At 39.3% G+C, this 15,323-nt stretch overlaps 1 protein-coding gene across 4 annotated transcripts in view; it reads left to right on the forward strand.

Annotated features, from left to right (window-relative positions):
* thrb (thyroid hormone receptor beta) overlaps positions 1 to 15,323 on the forward strand; it is a 68,350-nt gene that overhangs the window by 34,090 nt on the left and 18,937 nt on the right. For 3 of the 4 annotated variants that reach the window (XM_020706870.2, XM_011480960.3, NM_001104690.1), the window contains 3 exon segments: positions 1,668 to 1,718; positions 1,834 to 1,936; positions 6,102 to 6,166. In XM_020706870.2, coding sequence (XP_020562529.1) covers positions 6,160 to 6,166 — 7 coding nt within the window. In that variant the 5' untranslated portion in view covers positions 1,668 to 1,718; positions 1,834 to 1,936; positions 6,102 to 6,159. 4 annotated transcript variants of the gene reach the window in all.

Here is a 15,323-nt window from a genome sequence, read left to right on the forward strand (position 1 = left end):
TGCTGCTCCTGCAACCCGGTCCCAGATGAGCGGAAGACGATGGATGGTTGGGTTAAACTCACCTGTACAAAAAACAATGAGGCTTTTGCGGCTCGTGCAGCTGGAGCAGCAGCTTCTTTTGCAAACGAAGGCTGACATCCTTACACTGTTTGTCATGTGAGCCTCTTATGCCGCCTGCAGCGCTGCCACAGTGTTGCCTGATTCGTGAGTGTTTATTCGACCTCTCACCCTTTCACACTTCATCCTCACAGATAATCCATGTAAATCCAAAATGCAGTTGGCTAATGACTTCCTTTATAAGAAAATGAAGTGCTGTGGTTTGCTGGTTCTGGTTTTCATCTTTTGGCCTCGAGCTCCTGAAAGTGCTGCTGCACTGATGCTAGCCTGAAGATGAAAATGTGAACAGACAGAGAAGAGTTCTCTTGGTTTTTCCTCCTCCTCTGTGTGAGTGGTACTCTGCTGCGTCCTCAAAGCCCTCTCCATTTGTCCTGAGTTGATCCGTCTTTCCCATCATGCACTGCAGCGATCTCGGCTCTGTCAGCTCAGGAGGGGTGTGCATTTCTGATGGCATGAAAGAGGCTAGGGGTTGGGATTCTTAATGTGGGGCTTTTGTCTGCTGCTGCCTTCACTCAAATGTATTTTTTACAACCCACCTTTATCACTGAGCTCATCTTCATCACAGTCTGAGCTTTTTCTGGATCTGAGCCACCAAAGCAGGCTGTTTCAGTCTGACTGAGGTTGTTGTTCATTCATTTTTTTTTGTTGCTTTTTTTCCTAACACGACAGTTTTTCTTAATAAAATATATACCCTATTAAAAAACATTAATATTTAGATTAAATAAAATAAAAACAATAATATATAATTCTAAAATAGTAAAAACAAATTCATTGTTTAAATTACAACTTTTAGGTATTTTAGAAGGTAATAAAGGTTCTACCGCCGTGGGCTCTGAGTGGAAGGGGCGGAGTTTCTGTCTTCATCTCCACAGTCAGTAACATCATCGTGAGTGCTGGTATACATGTGTGTGAGCTACTTCTGTGTAAGTAGGTATTTTTGACAGTGATAATGTTAAGCCTCAACCAACTTTGGTTGTCTGTTTTAATGAAGTTTTGAAGGTTTTTCTGCTCCAAATATTCTGTATTGTCATCATTGTACCAGTCCATGATGTAGTGGTTCACATTGCAAGGATTTGACTTTGATGGTTGAAGGATTTGTTGTCGTCTTTCCTTATTTCAGTTTGTCTCTTTGTACCATTTTTTAATTTATTTTTAAATTTGGTTATGTTAAACACTGTACTGTTTCTCCAAAGTGTTTGTTAATTTTAAAAGAAGGCATCCCATGATCGAGTTCCTCTGTTATCCAAAGAGTCACTTGAAAGTTCTCCTGCTCTTTTCCTGCTGTGTTCCCTTTTCTCCTCAGATCATGCGGTGCATTCAAATAAACATTCTCACAAATTAATGTGGATTTCAAATGTGAAGGATTTTTTTTGTATCTTTCTTATGATCAAAAAAAATAATTAATCTCCCAGGTTTTAAGAATTTTAAAGAGTGGGGGTGTTTCAAAAGTCACAGTTATTACTAACACATCTGGAATGTTTATCTCCTCCTTGAGGATCTCCTTGTACTCCTGGTCTGACCTGGTCTTCTGCATTTGTCTGTTTTCCTAGGTGTTTCTCTTGGGGAGTTCAGCTGCTGGAGCCAGCCCTCACCCCTCCCTTGTAAGGCCTTTAGTGTTTTGTCATGCTCGCCGTGCGCTAACCCTTGATGCACACAGACATTCATCATGGCTCCCAGAATTACTGATACTATATGTGTTGTTTTTGTGTTTTCCAGCAGTGTGGCGTGTTGGGGGGCCACTGTAGATGCAGATAATGACTGTATAAAGCTAAAACTAATTGGGAGGGTAAACAACAGATCAGAACTTCATACAAAACAGGTAAAATATTTTACCAAATGTGGTTAAAGGTTTATGGAATATTCATCTTAATGATGTGTTTTTTTCTGTGATGAAAGGTTGGATGTATTTGAAGGACTGACTGCAGAGTAACAGTTGGAGGCACTTTGCCATTTTTATCTTTCATTTATGGCAGGCAATTTTTTAAAGTTGAGACAGCAGCTGTAATCCTTCCTTATGTTTTATAAATCACATTTGTGATGTATACATAATATAATTGATCTACTTTAATCAACCTCTCCATTTATGTTTCTGCACATTTCACCAGAAAATAATCAACATTGCTTGTTCGTTAGTGGCAAATATAAAGAAAAGAATCTTCATTATATTTTGCTCATTAACAGACCTGGTTAATAACTTTTGTACGTCCGTCAGATCGGTGATGACTTCTTGTCTCAGGAGTTTTTTTAAGCAGTTTCAGGTTCAGGAACCAAAAAGACAAAGTGACCAACAACCCCCCCACACACAGATGCCTCCTACTAAGTACAGTGCTGATAGAGTGTGGATAAAACCCCGCAGTTCCAGGATGCCTATGTTGCTGTTTAGTTGAGAGGACCAAAGTCTGTTGGCACCAGTTGTGTATGTTTGCTTGTTAGGGGATGGAGAAATCAGAATTGGGCCACTTTGGCCCTCGAGGTTCACTGTCCTGCATGATCTCCAGATAACCTGGCTCTATGTGCTGCTGGTCACCTGCCTCATGTGTGTCCTATCAGGCAGGAGCTGCAGCTCCATTTTTGCATGATTAATAAAACAGATTTTTTTTCAGGAATCTATTTTTGGTTTGGAGTATTTTCAAGACAACATGAACTCTTTGGAAAAAAAAGAGGTTCTCTGCAACTTTTTTAAAAACCCTGCAGGGTTTCTCTGAGCGCCAGAGATCAACAATTGAAAAATAGCAGGGTATTGGCTTAAATTTACACTTAAGATAAAATACGGATGGAGCAAACACATTGAACCTCCAGTAGAAATGACAGTAACTTGTGTCTGTTTTGGTTGTTTTTGTAAAATTTGCATATAGAGTGTAACTGTCACAAAAAGCTGTAGGGTTGTCCTGAAATGTACCTCATTTTACCTGTCCGAAGGAGCTGCGGAGTCTGCATTAAACTGCATGGGCTTTAGTTTTACGGAACCATTACCATGGAAACTGGGATCTGTATCCTCTGTAAGCCAGGAAAAAGATCGGACCAACTGATAAATCATGACACCTGCAATGGAAAAAAGGAGTGTAACTGCAAGATGTCCATACTACAGCCACCTCCTGATTATACTGTACATGTCAACTACGGTAAACTTAATGATTAAAAGTTTGCAAAGTGACAAAAGCCACACTTCTTAGCATATATTTATATAACTTTAGATAAAAGTTAGTAGGTTTCACGTAACTTTTCTATGAAATCACAATAATCAGATCTATTCTTAGTCTAGTGATCAATGGAACATGCAGTTCCCTGAGCCTAATGTTTTTTTTCATGCCACGACTTGACCGATATTTTGTTACTCAACTTTTTGAGTCATTCGAGCGTGTCCGTAACTGTCAGGCAGACTTTCACACCTGTCAGCAGGTATTGTAGTGCGGTCCTCGTGAACAAACGTTGCCGACTGTCTTGGGTAAGGAGGTACCCTCTCCAGATGGCATGTTCCAACTCATTCCAAAGATGTTTAACAGGATGTAAATGGTAAATGACATATACTTATGTAGCGCTGTACTACCTTCTTAGAAGGCCCAAAGCACTGTACAGTCACAGTCCCATTCACCCATGCACACACGTTTACACACTGCTCTGCTGCCGAACAGTGGCACCAAGCCTTAACCACCAGGAGCAATGGATGGGCAGGGCTGGACAGGGCCCACTATTTAGATAAACTTATAGTCACAAGCACCTATATGGGGTTGACCTGTATGGGTGTAGCAGGATTTTGGGTTGTCTGGGCCCATGGAGGGTCATAGAGAAGAGCGGATGGTTCACGGGCTACCTGCGGGTAAAAAACGGGGAAACCTGTTTTATCTCTTATCATATGAAGAGCACTTACGCGCCCCTTACCCAGTCTGCAGGATATGGACAGAGTTGAAAAAATGAAAAATCTGTATGATGCACCTGTGTCTCACTTACTTCCTGCCTACTTTATTCTTGCATTTATATACCGGTAAGTGTACACTATGACGTTTTGCAGCATGCCCGTACCAAAAAATGTGCAGAAAACCTTTTTTTTCACCGACCTGGATATTTAGTGTGGAGTACCTGCATTGGTTCAAAGAAGGTTTGCAGATTCAAGGTTTGCCCATTTTTCCCCCGTAGACAGCCTGTATCTAACCATAAGAGCAGTCATGACTAAGCCATAATAGAAGGACACTTGAAAACAGTAGATGTTGTTGTTTTTCCCACAGTCATTCTTGTAGTTTTGAAGCTGTTTGTGTTTTGTCTCATTGTCTTGTTGGAACCATAATTATGTTGCATCCACAGATGATTGTGTAAAACATAAAGGAAAAGTGCTAAAGGTCATTTGTCTGCAGCTGCCGATTCTACCAAAAAAGAAAAGAGCAATGAACCAAATGCACAGAAACGTAAAAGCTTCTGGATCATCCACCAAAAGATCTAAATGCTGTTTTGTTTCATCTAAAGCTGAATTACATTCTTGTATTATCTGCTGCATTCTGCTGTGCAGCTTGTTTTTTCTGTGCAAGAGGAACCCAGAGGCTGAAGAAGTTCTGTAGTGTCTGAGTCTTTGGTTTCTCTTCACAACAAAGGGACTCAGTAAACTCCCTGCAGGAGTGCAGGCAAGCTCGGTGCAGCACAGACAGGTCTGCAAACTGCAACCACATTTCTGCAGCTTATGGAGCAGCTTAGTGACTGGAGAATGTGGTTGCTCACTGCCTGTCCAAAAAAAAAATTTTTTTTGCCTAGATCTTTCTCTGATGATGGAAGAGTCGGACTGCTTTTTCCGTACTTCTCAAGCACACTCCAAAGATAAAGTAGGGTGCAGGTCTAGACTCTTGTGATCAATCCATGTGTGAAAAATATGTAGCCATTGTGTCGCAGTTTGATCAAATGGATCCTGGAAGTTTATCTAGGAAAGTGTCTGTCATGTCAGGTTCCACCCATGGTGGATTTAAGCTGGTCCTGATCATTGAAGCACCCCTGGATCATCACCCTACACCCACAGGCTTGAGGCACTAAGCATGATGGGAGTGTGGGGATATATTTGGACTCATTTAACCACATGACCCATTTTTTTCCTTCAAACCAGATTTAAATTTTTAAATTAGTAAGGAGGTTTTTTTCTTCACTGACTGGTGGTTTTCTTCATCAACACAGCTGTCAAGTCCAACAGTCTTTGGTGTGCTTCGCATTACATCTACAATGCTCTGACTTCCACTGTTAGACATGGATATCTTTAAGTTTTTGCCTTTGGATTTCATCAAACTTTACATGTTCACTAATTTTTTCATATTGGAATTCTTCCTGGAACAAGATTCTTCAAATCTTAGGTCTTTAACCTCCCATCAAATGTTTCCTTTGTTTGATGCATACCACTATTGTGACCCTTCAAAAATAAGATGGCTGCTTGATGATGTGTTAAAGCCCCCAATAACACCTAAGTGGGACACACACTGGTGGCCCAGTGCCACACTGCACAGACTCCTTGGGTTGTTAGGAGGTGGCAGACAAACATCCGGTCATTCCAGGAACGTGGAAGCTTTTCCGGCACTTGGGTGTAGCAAGTGTCTTTGATTGGCAGGTGCCTGCAGCCAAACCATACCAGACAAAAGGGGTTTCCCAAAACCTCAAAATGTTTGGGAGAACTATCTTTCTGGCCGTCCAGCATCGTGTTATAGCAGCTCACTGTGTTTTTCCCAGCAGGAGAGTTGTAATGAAACTGCTGCTGCCCCTCCTTAGGCTCTGTGATCTGTAACCACTAGATGTCACCCTATACAGAGGAACAAACAGCAGATCTGTGAGAGACTCCAGAAAACTAAAGTAGTTTAGTTCTCTGATGAGTCTAAAAAATCAGGTAACATAGAAGCTTTTTGTGCTGTTTAGGCTGAGATGAAGCAGCAGGGATGAAATGGGGGAAAGTGTCCTTCTTTTGAGTTCTGATGCTGATGGATCCATAGATACTGACTGATGGTCCCCCGTTGTCTCCTCAGCTACCCAGATGTCTGAAGAGGCTCTGAGGATGACATCCTGGCCTTAGACCCCACCAGTATGTCAGGTAAGACAGACATGGTGGACCTGCCCACACCCTCGTGAATGCCTTCAGACGACCCTCGGCATCACCAGTAGAGTATGCTCATGGTGTGAATGGGATTAAATTCACAAAAAATATACACATCATATTATCATTTCTATACTCACACACAATACTTGGGAAGAACAAACTAGCACAAGTGTCCTCCTACCGCTCCCTGACTTCCTGGTGCAGTGTTTGCTTTACCTGCTTCAGAATAAAAGTCTATCATCCTTTGAACTTTTAACCTCAAGCAGGCGCAGAAAACTGTTTCTGTCCCACAGTACTCTTTGCTTAAACACTGCTTTTTTACAATCTACTATACAAATGTTGCTGCTGCACTTCTGCAATATTTTGAAGGTTTTTACAAATAATTGTAAGGAAAGGTGTTTTTACACTGTGCACTCTGCTTTTTATTTTTGTATTTGTAGTATTTATACCATATATTTTAGGTTTTGTTGAGCAACAAAATGTCTGAAATGTATTAAAAACTGTGTCATGTACAAAATGTTAATAAAGGTAGATGTTATGTTATATAATCCACTACCAGCTTTACTGCAGGGCTAAGAAGCTGTCATGTTGGATACGGCATCAACTCTTCCACCTAACTGTTATAAAAATCGATTAGTATTTATAATAAATACAATAAGACAACATCCTTTATGACCCGGATCTATTAAAAGTTGCTCTGTGTCCAAAGACCTGCAGTTCATCAACTCAAACTGACTCGATTAGAGGAGAAACAATGAATTGTTATAGAAATTATTTTACTTCCATAAGCTATGCATACTGTCCAATGAAATGCATAGGTGCATTGTAAAATGTATATATCAGATTCACATTTTAAGACGATGGCACGTCTCAGCTGTTATTTTGACTCAAACTTTTGCTTCAGTTAAAGTCTTCAGTTAACATTTTTCCACTAAAATTGAAAGAAATGACTCTATTGATCATTCAAATGTTAAAATCGCTGCAAAAGTCTGATGTTTTAACCTTGATCTTGGAACATGTAAGAGGAGTTGGTTTGTCAAGCAGAGTGCTCTTTCTGGAAGGTGGACATTGTGACGATTTCATATATTGGGCCAAGCTGTGTAAAACTTTAAACATAAGCTGTAAAACCTTGAAAATCAATCAGTTATAAAACGAGGAGAGAGCAGAGTCAGTGGAGAGACTGATGCAGTACATCTCAGTTGGAAGAAACTTGACTTTGGCACAGGACTGTTCAATTTTAAAGTGCTAAAAACTAAAAGCCAGGTCCCTGAGTGACTGGATAAAGCAAGGGGGGCATTTGGTTTCCCAAAGCAGATGATTTTAGTTTTAGGGTGTATTCAGACTGGACACTTAAAGTGAACCAGAGTTTGTTTCCCCTGATAATCTGGAACAAATTTTCAGTCGGAATACACCCAGGTGGACCCTGGTCCGGGACCAGGAACTGCCCTCTGACCCATCTTTTGAGTCGGTCTCGGTTAGTTTCCAATCGGACTTAGATTCATTTCGCTCTAAGATTCCTCAGTCTGAATGCAAACTGCTCCGGGAGCGGAACAACTGAACCAAAACCGACATCGTAGCTGGTGGTCACATGATGTAAACAAAGTAGGAAAGAAGCAACAGACAAATGTAAAGCAAAGATTGTCGTTTTATCAAAGAGGAAAAAAGTGTTCAACTCCTTACTTGTGACAGCGTTTATTTAAACACCACTGAAAACTCTTCTTACAGGCTTTTCTGTGTCCCGTTAGACGGGAGACAGACTTATCTTTGTCATCATAGGTACATCTCAACAATGAGAGATAAAATGAGAAACAAATCCAGAAAAAATGTTTTGCCCAGCAACAGCCCCAAAACATTGCTGCTCTAGAGAAGATCTGCATGGAGGAGTGGGCCAAAATACAAACAGTTTGTGAAAACCTTGTAAAGACTTACGTAAAACATTTGACTGCTGTCATTGCCAACAAAGGGTAAATAACAAAGTATTGAGCTGAACTTTTGTTATTGACCAAATACGTATTTTCCACCATAATTTACAAATAAATTCTTTAAAAATTTAGACAATGTGATTTTCTGGATTTTTTTCCTCGTTTTGTCTCTCATAGTTGAGGTATACAATTGATGAAAATTACAAGCCTCTTTCATCTTTTTAAGTGAGAGAACTTGCACAGTTGGTGGCTGACTAAATACTTTTTTTCCTCGCTGTAGATTGGACAATTTTTCTGTGGTTTTAACAGATCCAAACTGTTTATACAAATGAGCACATGGAATTGGAAGTCATTGCCAAAGCAATAGAGTGGATCCAGAATATCATTAACCTGCCCAGCCCACTTTGGTTTTTTTATGGAGGCACAAACTGAGTTATCCCGAAGGAGTCTGACTCCTGACTGCTTCAGCTCTGAAACATGAGGATGTCGGTCATGACTAGTAAAAAAAAAAAGACCAAATCTGCTTTCATGTAGAAGTTGTAGTAGGCTTGATGGAAATTCCAGTCAGGTAGGAGTCCTGCTTGTCAGAAAACCTACCTGATATAACAAGCAGGTCAGGTTCCACCTCTCGTCTAAACTTAGTAAGAGCAGGCAGACTAAGCCAAGTTAAAAGCAGTGAGTATTTGTTGTAATAAGATTACTAGCTGCTGACTTCATGAACTTCTTGCTGGAATATGAAAGACTTCATCAACATGTCATAGCTCCTGGAAGGGATGTGCTAGTCCAAGAGGACACGCTCACTTCTTCCTCCCCCTGCCTCTTTCTATAATTCCTCCAAAAGATAACAAACAAGTCTTGATGTCGGTGCAGAGACATAATCTTCCCAGCGTGTGTTGAAGCTTCTTCCTTGATAGAAACACGATCAGGAAGAAGAGGCCCCCTGATGTTCAAAGTGCGCCACTACTTTTTGTAACAGTAAGCTTGATTTCTGCCCTTTTTAGATGAATCACTTAGTATTTAGACTCACAACAGCAATTAAGGGCATAAATGTGGTGATTTAGACAAATGCAATAAACATTTGTGGTAAGGACTGAGCTAGAAGGAAAGTTTAAACCGTAATTTTCCTATTGTGTCAAAATGTTGTGAAAGTTTTTGAAGATAAATTGACTTCTCTTAAAATTGTATGTTGTAGAGTTTCCCGTCTATGAAAGGATATTCCAGACATGTTCTTGGTGCAATTGTAACAGACACAAGACTCAAAAATGCTGGATTTAAGGGAGTATTAGCCGTGGCTTTTAACAGGAAAATCATACAATGTATTGTTATGAACATGGGAACATTCTGATAAAGACTGAGACTCAACATAGAATCATATGGTCACATGATCAGTGGTTTATCTATAACTGTTGAAGATTCTGTTTGTAATATATATGATTTTCATGTTTAATGGGCTTTTAAATAACATTAAGAACAAGTAAAACACACTGCAATAATATTTAAATGATCTGACCCTTATGTAGAAATATCTAGGATTTTTTAGATTTGACCTTTTGTGACTTAGTAAAACTAAATAAACTCAAACATAAACTATAAATTAAACTAATAAGACATAAACTAGCTGTTAGTAATGTCTCGTTTAACTGTGATAGTTTCATCTAATTTTAGGAAACATGATATTTTTTAGGTATAACTAGCTCACAGTGAAAAGTGAAGATCCTTGCTTTGCCCTGCAGTCACATGACTGAAAGCATGTGTGTTTGGGGCTTTTATCTGTGCTTTTGAGGTGTCAGACCCAAGGCCCTGGCAGTTTTTCATTTTCAAACAACCTCAGTACTGAATTCATTGGTGCTTTAAAAATAAACTGAACCGAACTACCGGTAAATTAAATTTGATTTAAAAATGTTGTGCATCTCTCATCTCTACTATGTCAAGCATTGTGACTACTAGCAGCTAAGCTGATGTGATTTAGAAAATAAAGTATGTGACGTCCTATCATAAATGCGCAACTGTGGTGCTGAGATAGAGCGGTCGACCTCTGATTGGAGGATTTGGTACCCACCTTGGCTGACCATGAATTAAAATATCCATGGGGGAACATACTGAACCCCGCGTTGCTCCTGTTGGTTATAGGTTGGCATGATGTGTGGCAGTGGAGCCACCATTTACCATTTTACTACACATCTTTACCTAACAATACGTCCAGCAGTATACCTGTCATCCATGCCATGTAAAATTTGTTTTGAATCATGGTATAACAGCTCCACCGCTCCACAGTCTCTGCAGGCGATCTTTGAATTTTGTGTCACACTTTTTGTGGTCCTTTCTTCCATGCTATCGTTGGATGATCATCCACTCACACATTTATCAGTCCACCCATGGTCTGATGGATTCAGTTAAAAAAAAATAATAAGCATAAACATTTGTAGTTCATTTCAAAAAATGCAATGACATTTTCAGGATATATAAAAAAATACTTTTACATGTTATTGTCACATGTGCAATGAAATTTGAATAGGTCTTAGATCAGTGTACCATTCAAAAATAATAGAATAATGTACAGATGGTTAATTTGGGACTAAAGAATAAAAAGTGAATCCTTTTGTCATGAAAAGCAATAATTAACAACGTATTCATTCAAAATAATTTTTACTAAGAAAAGAGTGTTCAAACTCTTATAATAAGCACAATAATAAAAAATGTACTTAAAAGATTTTCAAGACCAGGAAGATGCAGGAAGTTTTTACACTCAGTTTTAGCAGCTGCAGTTTTGAATTTTAATGTTGTTTTTTTTGCAATTTTTTAAATTGCTATCTATGGTATGGTGGTGTAGCAGTTTTTTGAGCTGGTGATCACAACAGCATCTCTAGTGAAACTCTTATCTACAGCGTCACAGACTCCTGTCTCATGATGATTGGCTGGGATCATTCATGTGTTTTTTTTTTATGTATCATAAACTTTCTCTTCATTCTTGGTTCATTTTAAAAATTGAGTTTGAGAAAAAGGGCCTGACTTTAAAACGCGGGGTTAATCAGAAGACTCCTGAAGCCTGAGGTGGTGTTTAGGTGGTGTTCATGCAGTTCTGTCATCATGAAGGCCAACTGAGGTTGCTCTGACAGCAGCAGGAGAACTGCAGAAAACATTCATGTCCTGCATCGTGAAGTGCCAGATAATCCTCTCAAACTTCAACTTTCCGCTCGGGAGCCTTACGTCTGTTTTTCCCAGAGCTTACCCTGAATGATGAGGGGATGGGGTCAGCTCATGTGGCCTCCTCAGGTAACTCCGAGTAGCCGGGGACATCTGGCACAAAGTACTGCATTAATCAACGGCCCCTGGGTAGAGGAGATCCCACACATCCCAAATTTGTTCATGGCCAGCGATGAACCCCCGAGTCCTGAAATGATTGATCAGGGTGGGAATAAAAGCTGGTGGCCAGGCCACTGCAGTCCGGCGACGCCGTCGGGAAGATGTGGTTGCGTGTGCGGGGTAGGGAAAGATGACATGAAAGTTGTATAAAAACAGAAAAAAGCTGGTGTTTCTTCAGAGAGGAGATGACATCTGGAATATAGTTTGTATGATCCAGAACTGGACAACAGCGCGGATTTAAGCTTCATGCATGTTCATGAGAACGAAATGGTAAGATCTTCACTCTTTGTGTCTGCATGTCCCTCTTGCAGCAGAAATGATCCAATGATGATTTTTGTATTCATTTTCAACCAGTGCTTTTCCATAATTTTCCATTTTTCAGAGCTGGAAGTTTGAAAATCTTTAAGGATTTCAGCTGGAAAACATTTTTATAATTTTTATTGGTTAAATTTTACATTTTCAGTCAACATCAGTAGAAAAAAATTCAACATTTTCATTGTATGTTCCTGCTGTCGTCACCATGCATTGCATGCTAACAGAGAACAATAATCCTGCTGCAATCTTCTTAGAAAATTATGATTTAGAAGAATAATTCATCTGAACTGACAGAGCTGTGCGGAAGGCGTTAACGCCGGCCACTTAGACACCAGATTGTGTCAATATTGACTTGTCTTAAAGTCCGTCTGATGGATGCTTAACAGTTTGTCGACAGTTGTTTAAGAAACTCCCAAACAAGATTAGTCCAGGACATCACCTCATCAAAAAGTTAAACTGGTATCAAAGCATCTTTGAAAGCAGATTGGCCTGGAAGGACCTGTGTCCACCAGCTGCTGCGTGTTGATGGGGTCCAGTTATCGCACTTGTTCATTAATGGACTCGCTAATCCTGCAGTAAGCCTTTTCAATCAGCCACTTCATGTGTGACTAACTGTGGACATTCATTTGAATACTCAACTATTCATTTCCAACACAGAAATGTGGACGTGAAAAACACAGGATCTGTCTGCACAAAAAAGCAGACGCTCAATCTGGAAAAGATTAGAGAACATTAAAGCAAGCGCCATATAAAAGTAATATAATCAATGAACTAATCAATAGGACCAGACTGAATCAAAAGGAAGAGACAAAGAGAGCATCAGCAGTTAAAAGAGTTTCTAAGCGAAAGAAAGTTCAGACAGATGAATGTCAGCAAACAAAAAGACTTTAGAGTAAAAAAAAGAAAAAGAAAATCTACTTATAAGGACATCCATGAATAAACCCTGATGTCCAGGTAAATGTTGCATAAAAGTGACCAACACTCAAACCCGCTCGGCTAAAATTAAAACCTCTGATTGGGGGCACTTTCTTGGCTTTCTTTGACAAACTAAAACAATTATTTGATGAAGAGCGGAGGAGAACCCTCTGCAGACTGCAGGAAAAAAATGGCTGAGTTGTTGGGAACTGTCTTTTTTTCTTGGAGGCAGAAATCGTCCCTTCTTTTTCTCTCTCATTCTTGGTCAAACCTCATGACGGAGGGAAGGGGAGAATGATATTGAATCTGCAAGTTCCCTCCAAACAAAACCTCCATTAGTGCTATGAACCCCAGATTTCTGTCCAAACTTTGACCAACTTTTCCGCCGTTGGGCCGTCAGAGCGCAAGATGTTTCAGTGTTTGGCATGCAACAAGCAGAATTAATCCCTCTAAAAAAATTCTACTTTGTACAAAATTATTTATTTTTGCACTACCTTTTTAAAGCTAATATTCCCATATTACATCATGTGATGACATTAAAACTGCAAAGGCACAACATTAGCATCAGTAAAAGTAATTTATAAAAAACACTCCTAAATCCGTTCAATGTAAACAGATTATTATTATTCATCATTTGTTTTCCTTATAAAGAAGAACATAACAGTTTTTTTCTGATTAAGAGTCTTTCTTTTTATACATCCTTAAGAACAAAATAATAAATATAGATGTATGTAGGATAAATACTACAAATGATTTCTTAATGTAATAATATCACTTATGAGTGATGTTGGTAGATAGTTGGACTATACAGTTTTCATGGAGAAGCCTCTTTGCTGAGCTGGTTGGGCTTTAAAGAGTCTTGTGCGTGTGTTTTTTAATCTCTTTGGTCCATCAAAGAAGGTGGCCCAAATAGATCTCACCTAGTTGTGGGAGTGGTGAGCTAATGAAGATCTGGAACTAGCAGCTTTGAACTTTCTGTTGGCTTCTCTGGAGGAGGAGAGCGCTCACATTGGTGTTGAACCAGACCAGACCAGAGTCAAAAGCAGAGACAGGTGGTCTGATTGTCCCGTATGGGAGGACGGGTTGACTTTTTGACTGCAGCAAAGGAAGTTACCTGGACTAGTGTCTGTTCTTCCATGTTTTCATGTTCACATTCTTATGACATCTTGAAAACACAATTTTCAGACATTTGCAGCTAAATCAGTGATTTCAAATATCCATTTCAACAGTCTTCTTTTTAGAACATCGATTAAGGTCGGCTCTTTAGATGTCTTTTGCATTAGCCTGTGAATGGATGAACACAGCAAATAGAGCGCAAACATATTTTTCACAAGAAGAATTTCTTTCTGATCTTGCAGCTTTTCTTACATTGGTTTGCATAAAGCTTCTAGTATTTTGCCAACAAAGAAAAGTCACAAACATTTTACCAAAAAAAAAGCCTTATACCTTTGGAATCCTGACGGATTTAACAGAAATGACAAGTTAAAATCAATCGTCCCATAGAGCGCTTTTTGTACATTGAACAGGAACTACAAAAGCTCAACAGAAAGCCAAACGTCCCCCCCAACTGGTGAGGACAGGCCCACGCCCAGAACCAGTACTGGTGTTGTGTGGTAAAATGCCCACCTGTCACACATTGTGCGCCCCTTATGTCATCGCACTGATCGGTGTGAAGTGCCACGCTGTCATTCTCCGGCTCAACACATGGTTTTTATTTTCCGTCACGCTTGTTTACGCAGACACAGTCACATTCCAACAGCATGAGACGAATTCACCACACAATAAAAGCAACAACAGGGACTTTATTTTTCTGTGTGTTACACATGTGGGCATGAGTTTAGCTGTCTGTGCATTTACTGTTTGAAAACACACATTTTATTATAGCTCCATATCTTTCATTCTCAATAAAACACCTATTTTTCCCAACAAACCACCAATGCAGATTTTCTCCCACAGCTCGTGCTCAGAGAAAACAAATCTGTCCCTAACGTGAACAAATAGTTTCTGCTGAACACGCTGCCACAAAATGCAACTGTGTGTCTGTGTCGCACCAGTTCCACATATTTGTCGCACAGTTAAGCTGCGGAAGTTATTTGAACCTGTGATTTTAGGAAATAAAATTACATCAATGCATCACAGTCTTTAGTGCCTGTTTACATCATAACTAACTTTTATTATTTTAAATCAGTATCTTTGTAGAAGAAAAACATGCAAATAAGCTTAGTATAACTTACTGTGTCTTTCAAAATTCTCTTGAAATGTGTTTTTTATGTTTTATTCTTTTTTATGGAAGATGAAAATGACTGCTAATTTTCTTATTTAGCTCTTTTTCAAGAGCTACGTAGATAACACTTGTTTTCTCTAGATGACAGAATAAAATAATTGTTCATTTCTCAAAAAGTGGGTAATTAAGTCAAGATCTCCAGATGACAAAATTATTTTTTCCTTATTTTGAGATCGGTAGAAAAATATTGTTCGATTGTTCGATGTGAATCCAATCAGCCAACATGGTTTGATAATACGATTAGCAATGAAAAAGCTATTTTTCTATGTTTTATTAGAGTAGCAATTAATAAGCTGGGATTTAAGATGAGCTGTAATTCTTTTAGAATGATCTCCAGAAAACATCTTGAGAT

This window comes from Oryzias latipes, chromosome 11 (assembly GCF_002234675.1).
Source record: "Oryzias latipes chromosome 11, ASM223467v1".
NCBI lineage: Eukaryota > Metazoa > Chordata > Actinopteri > Beloniformes > Adrianichthyidae > Oryzias > Oryzias latipes.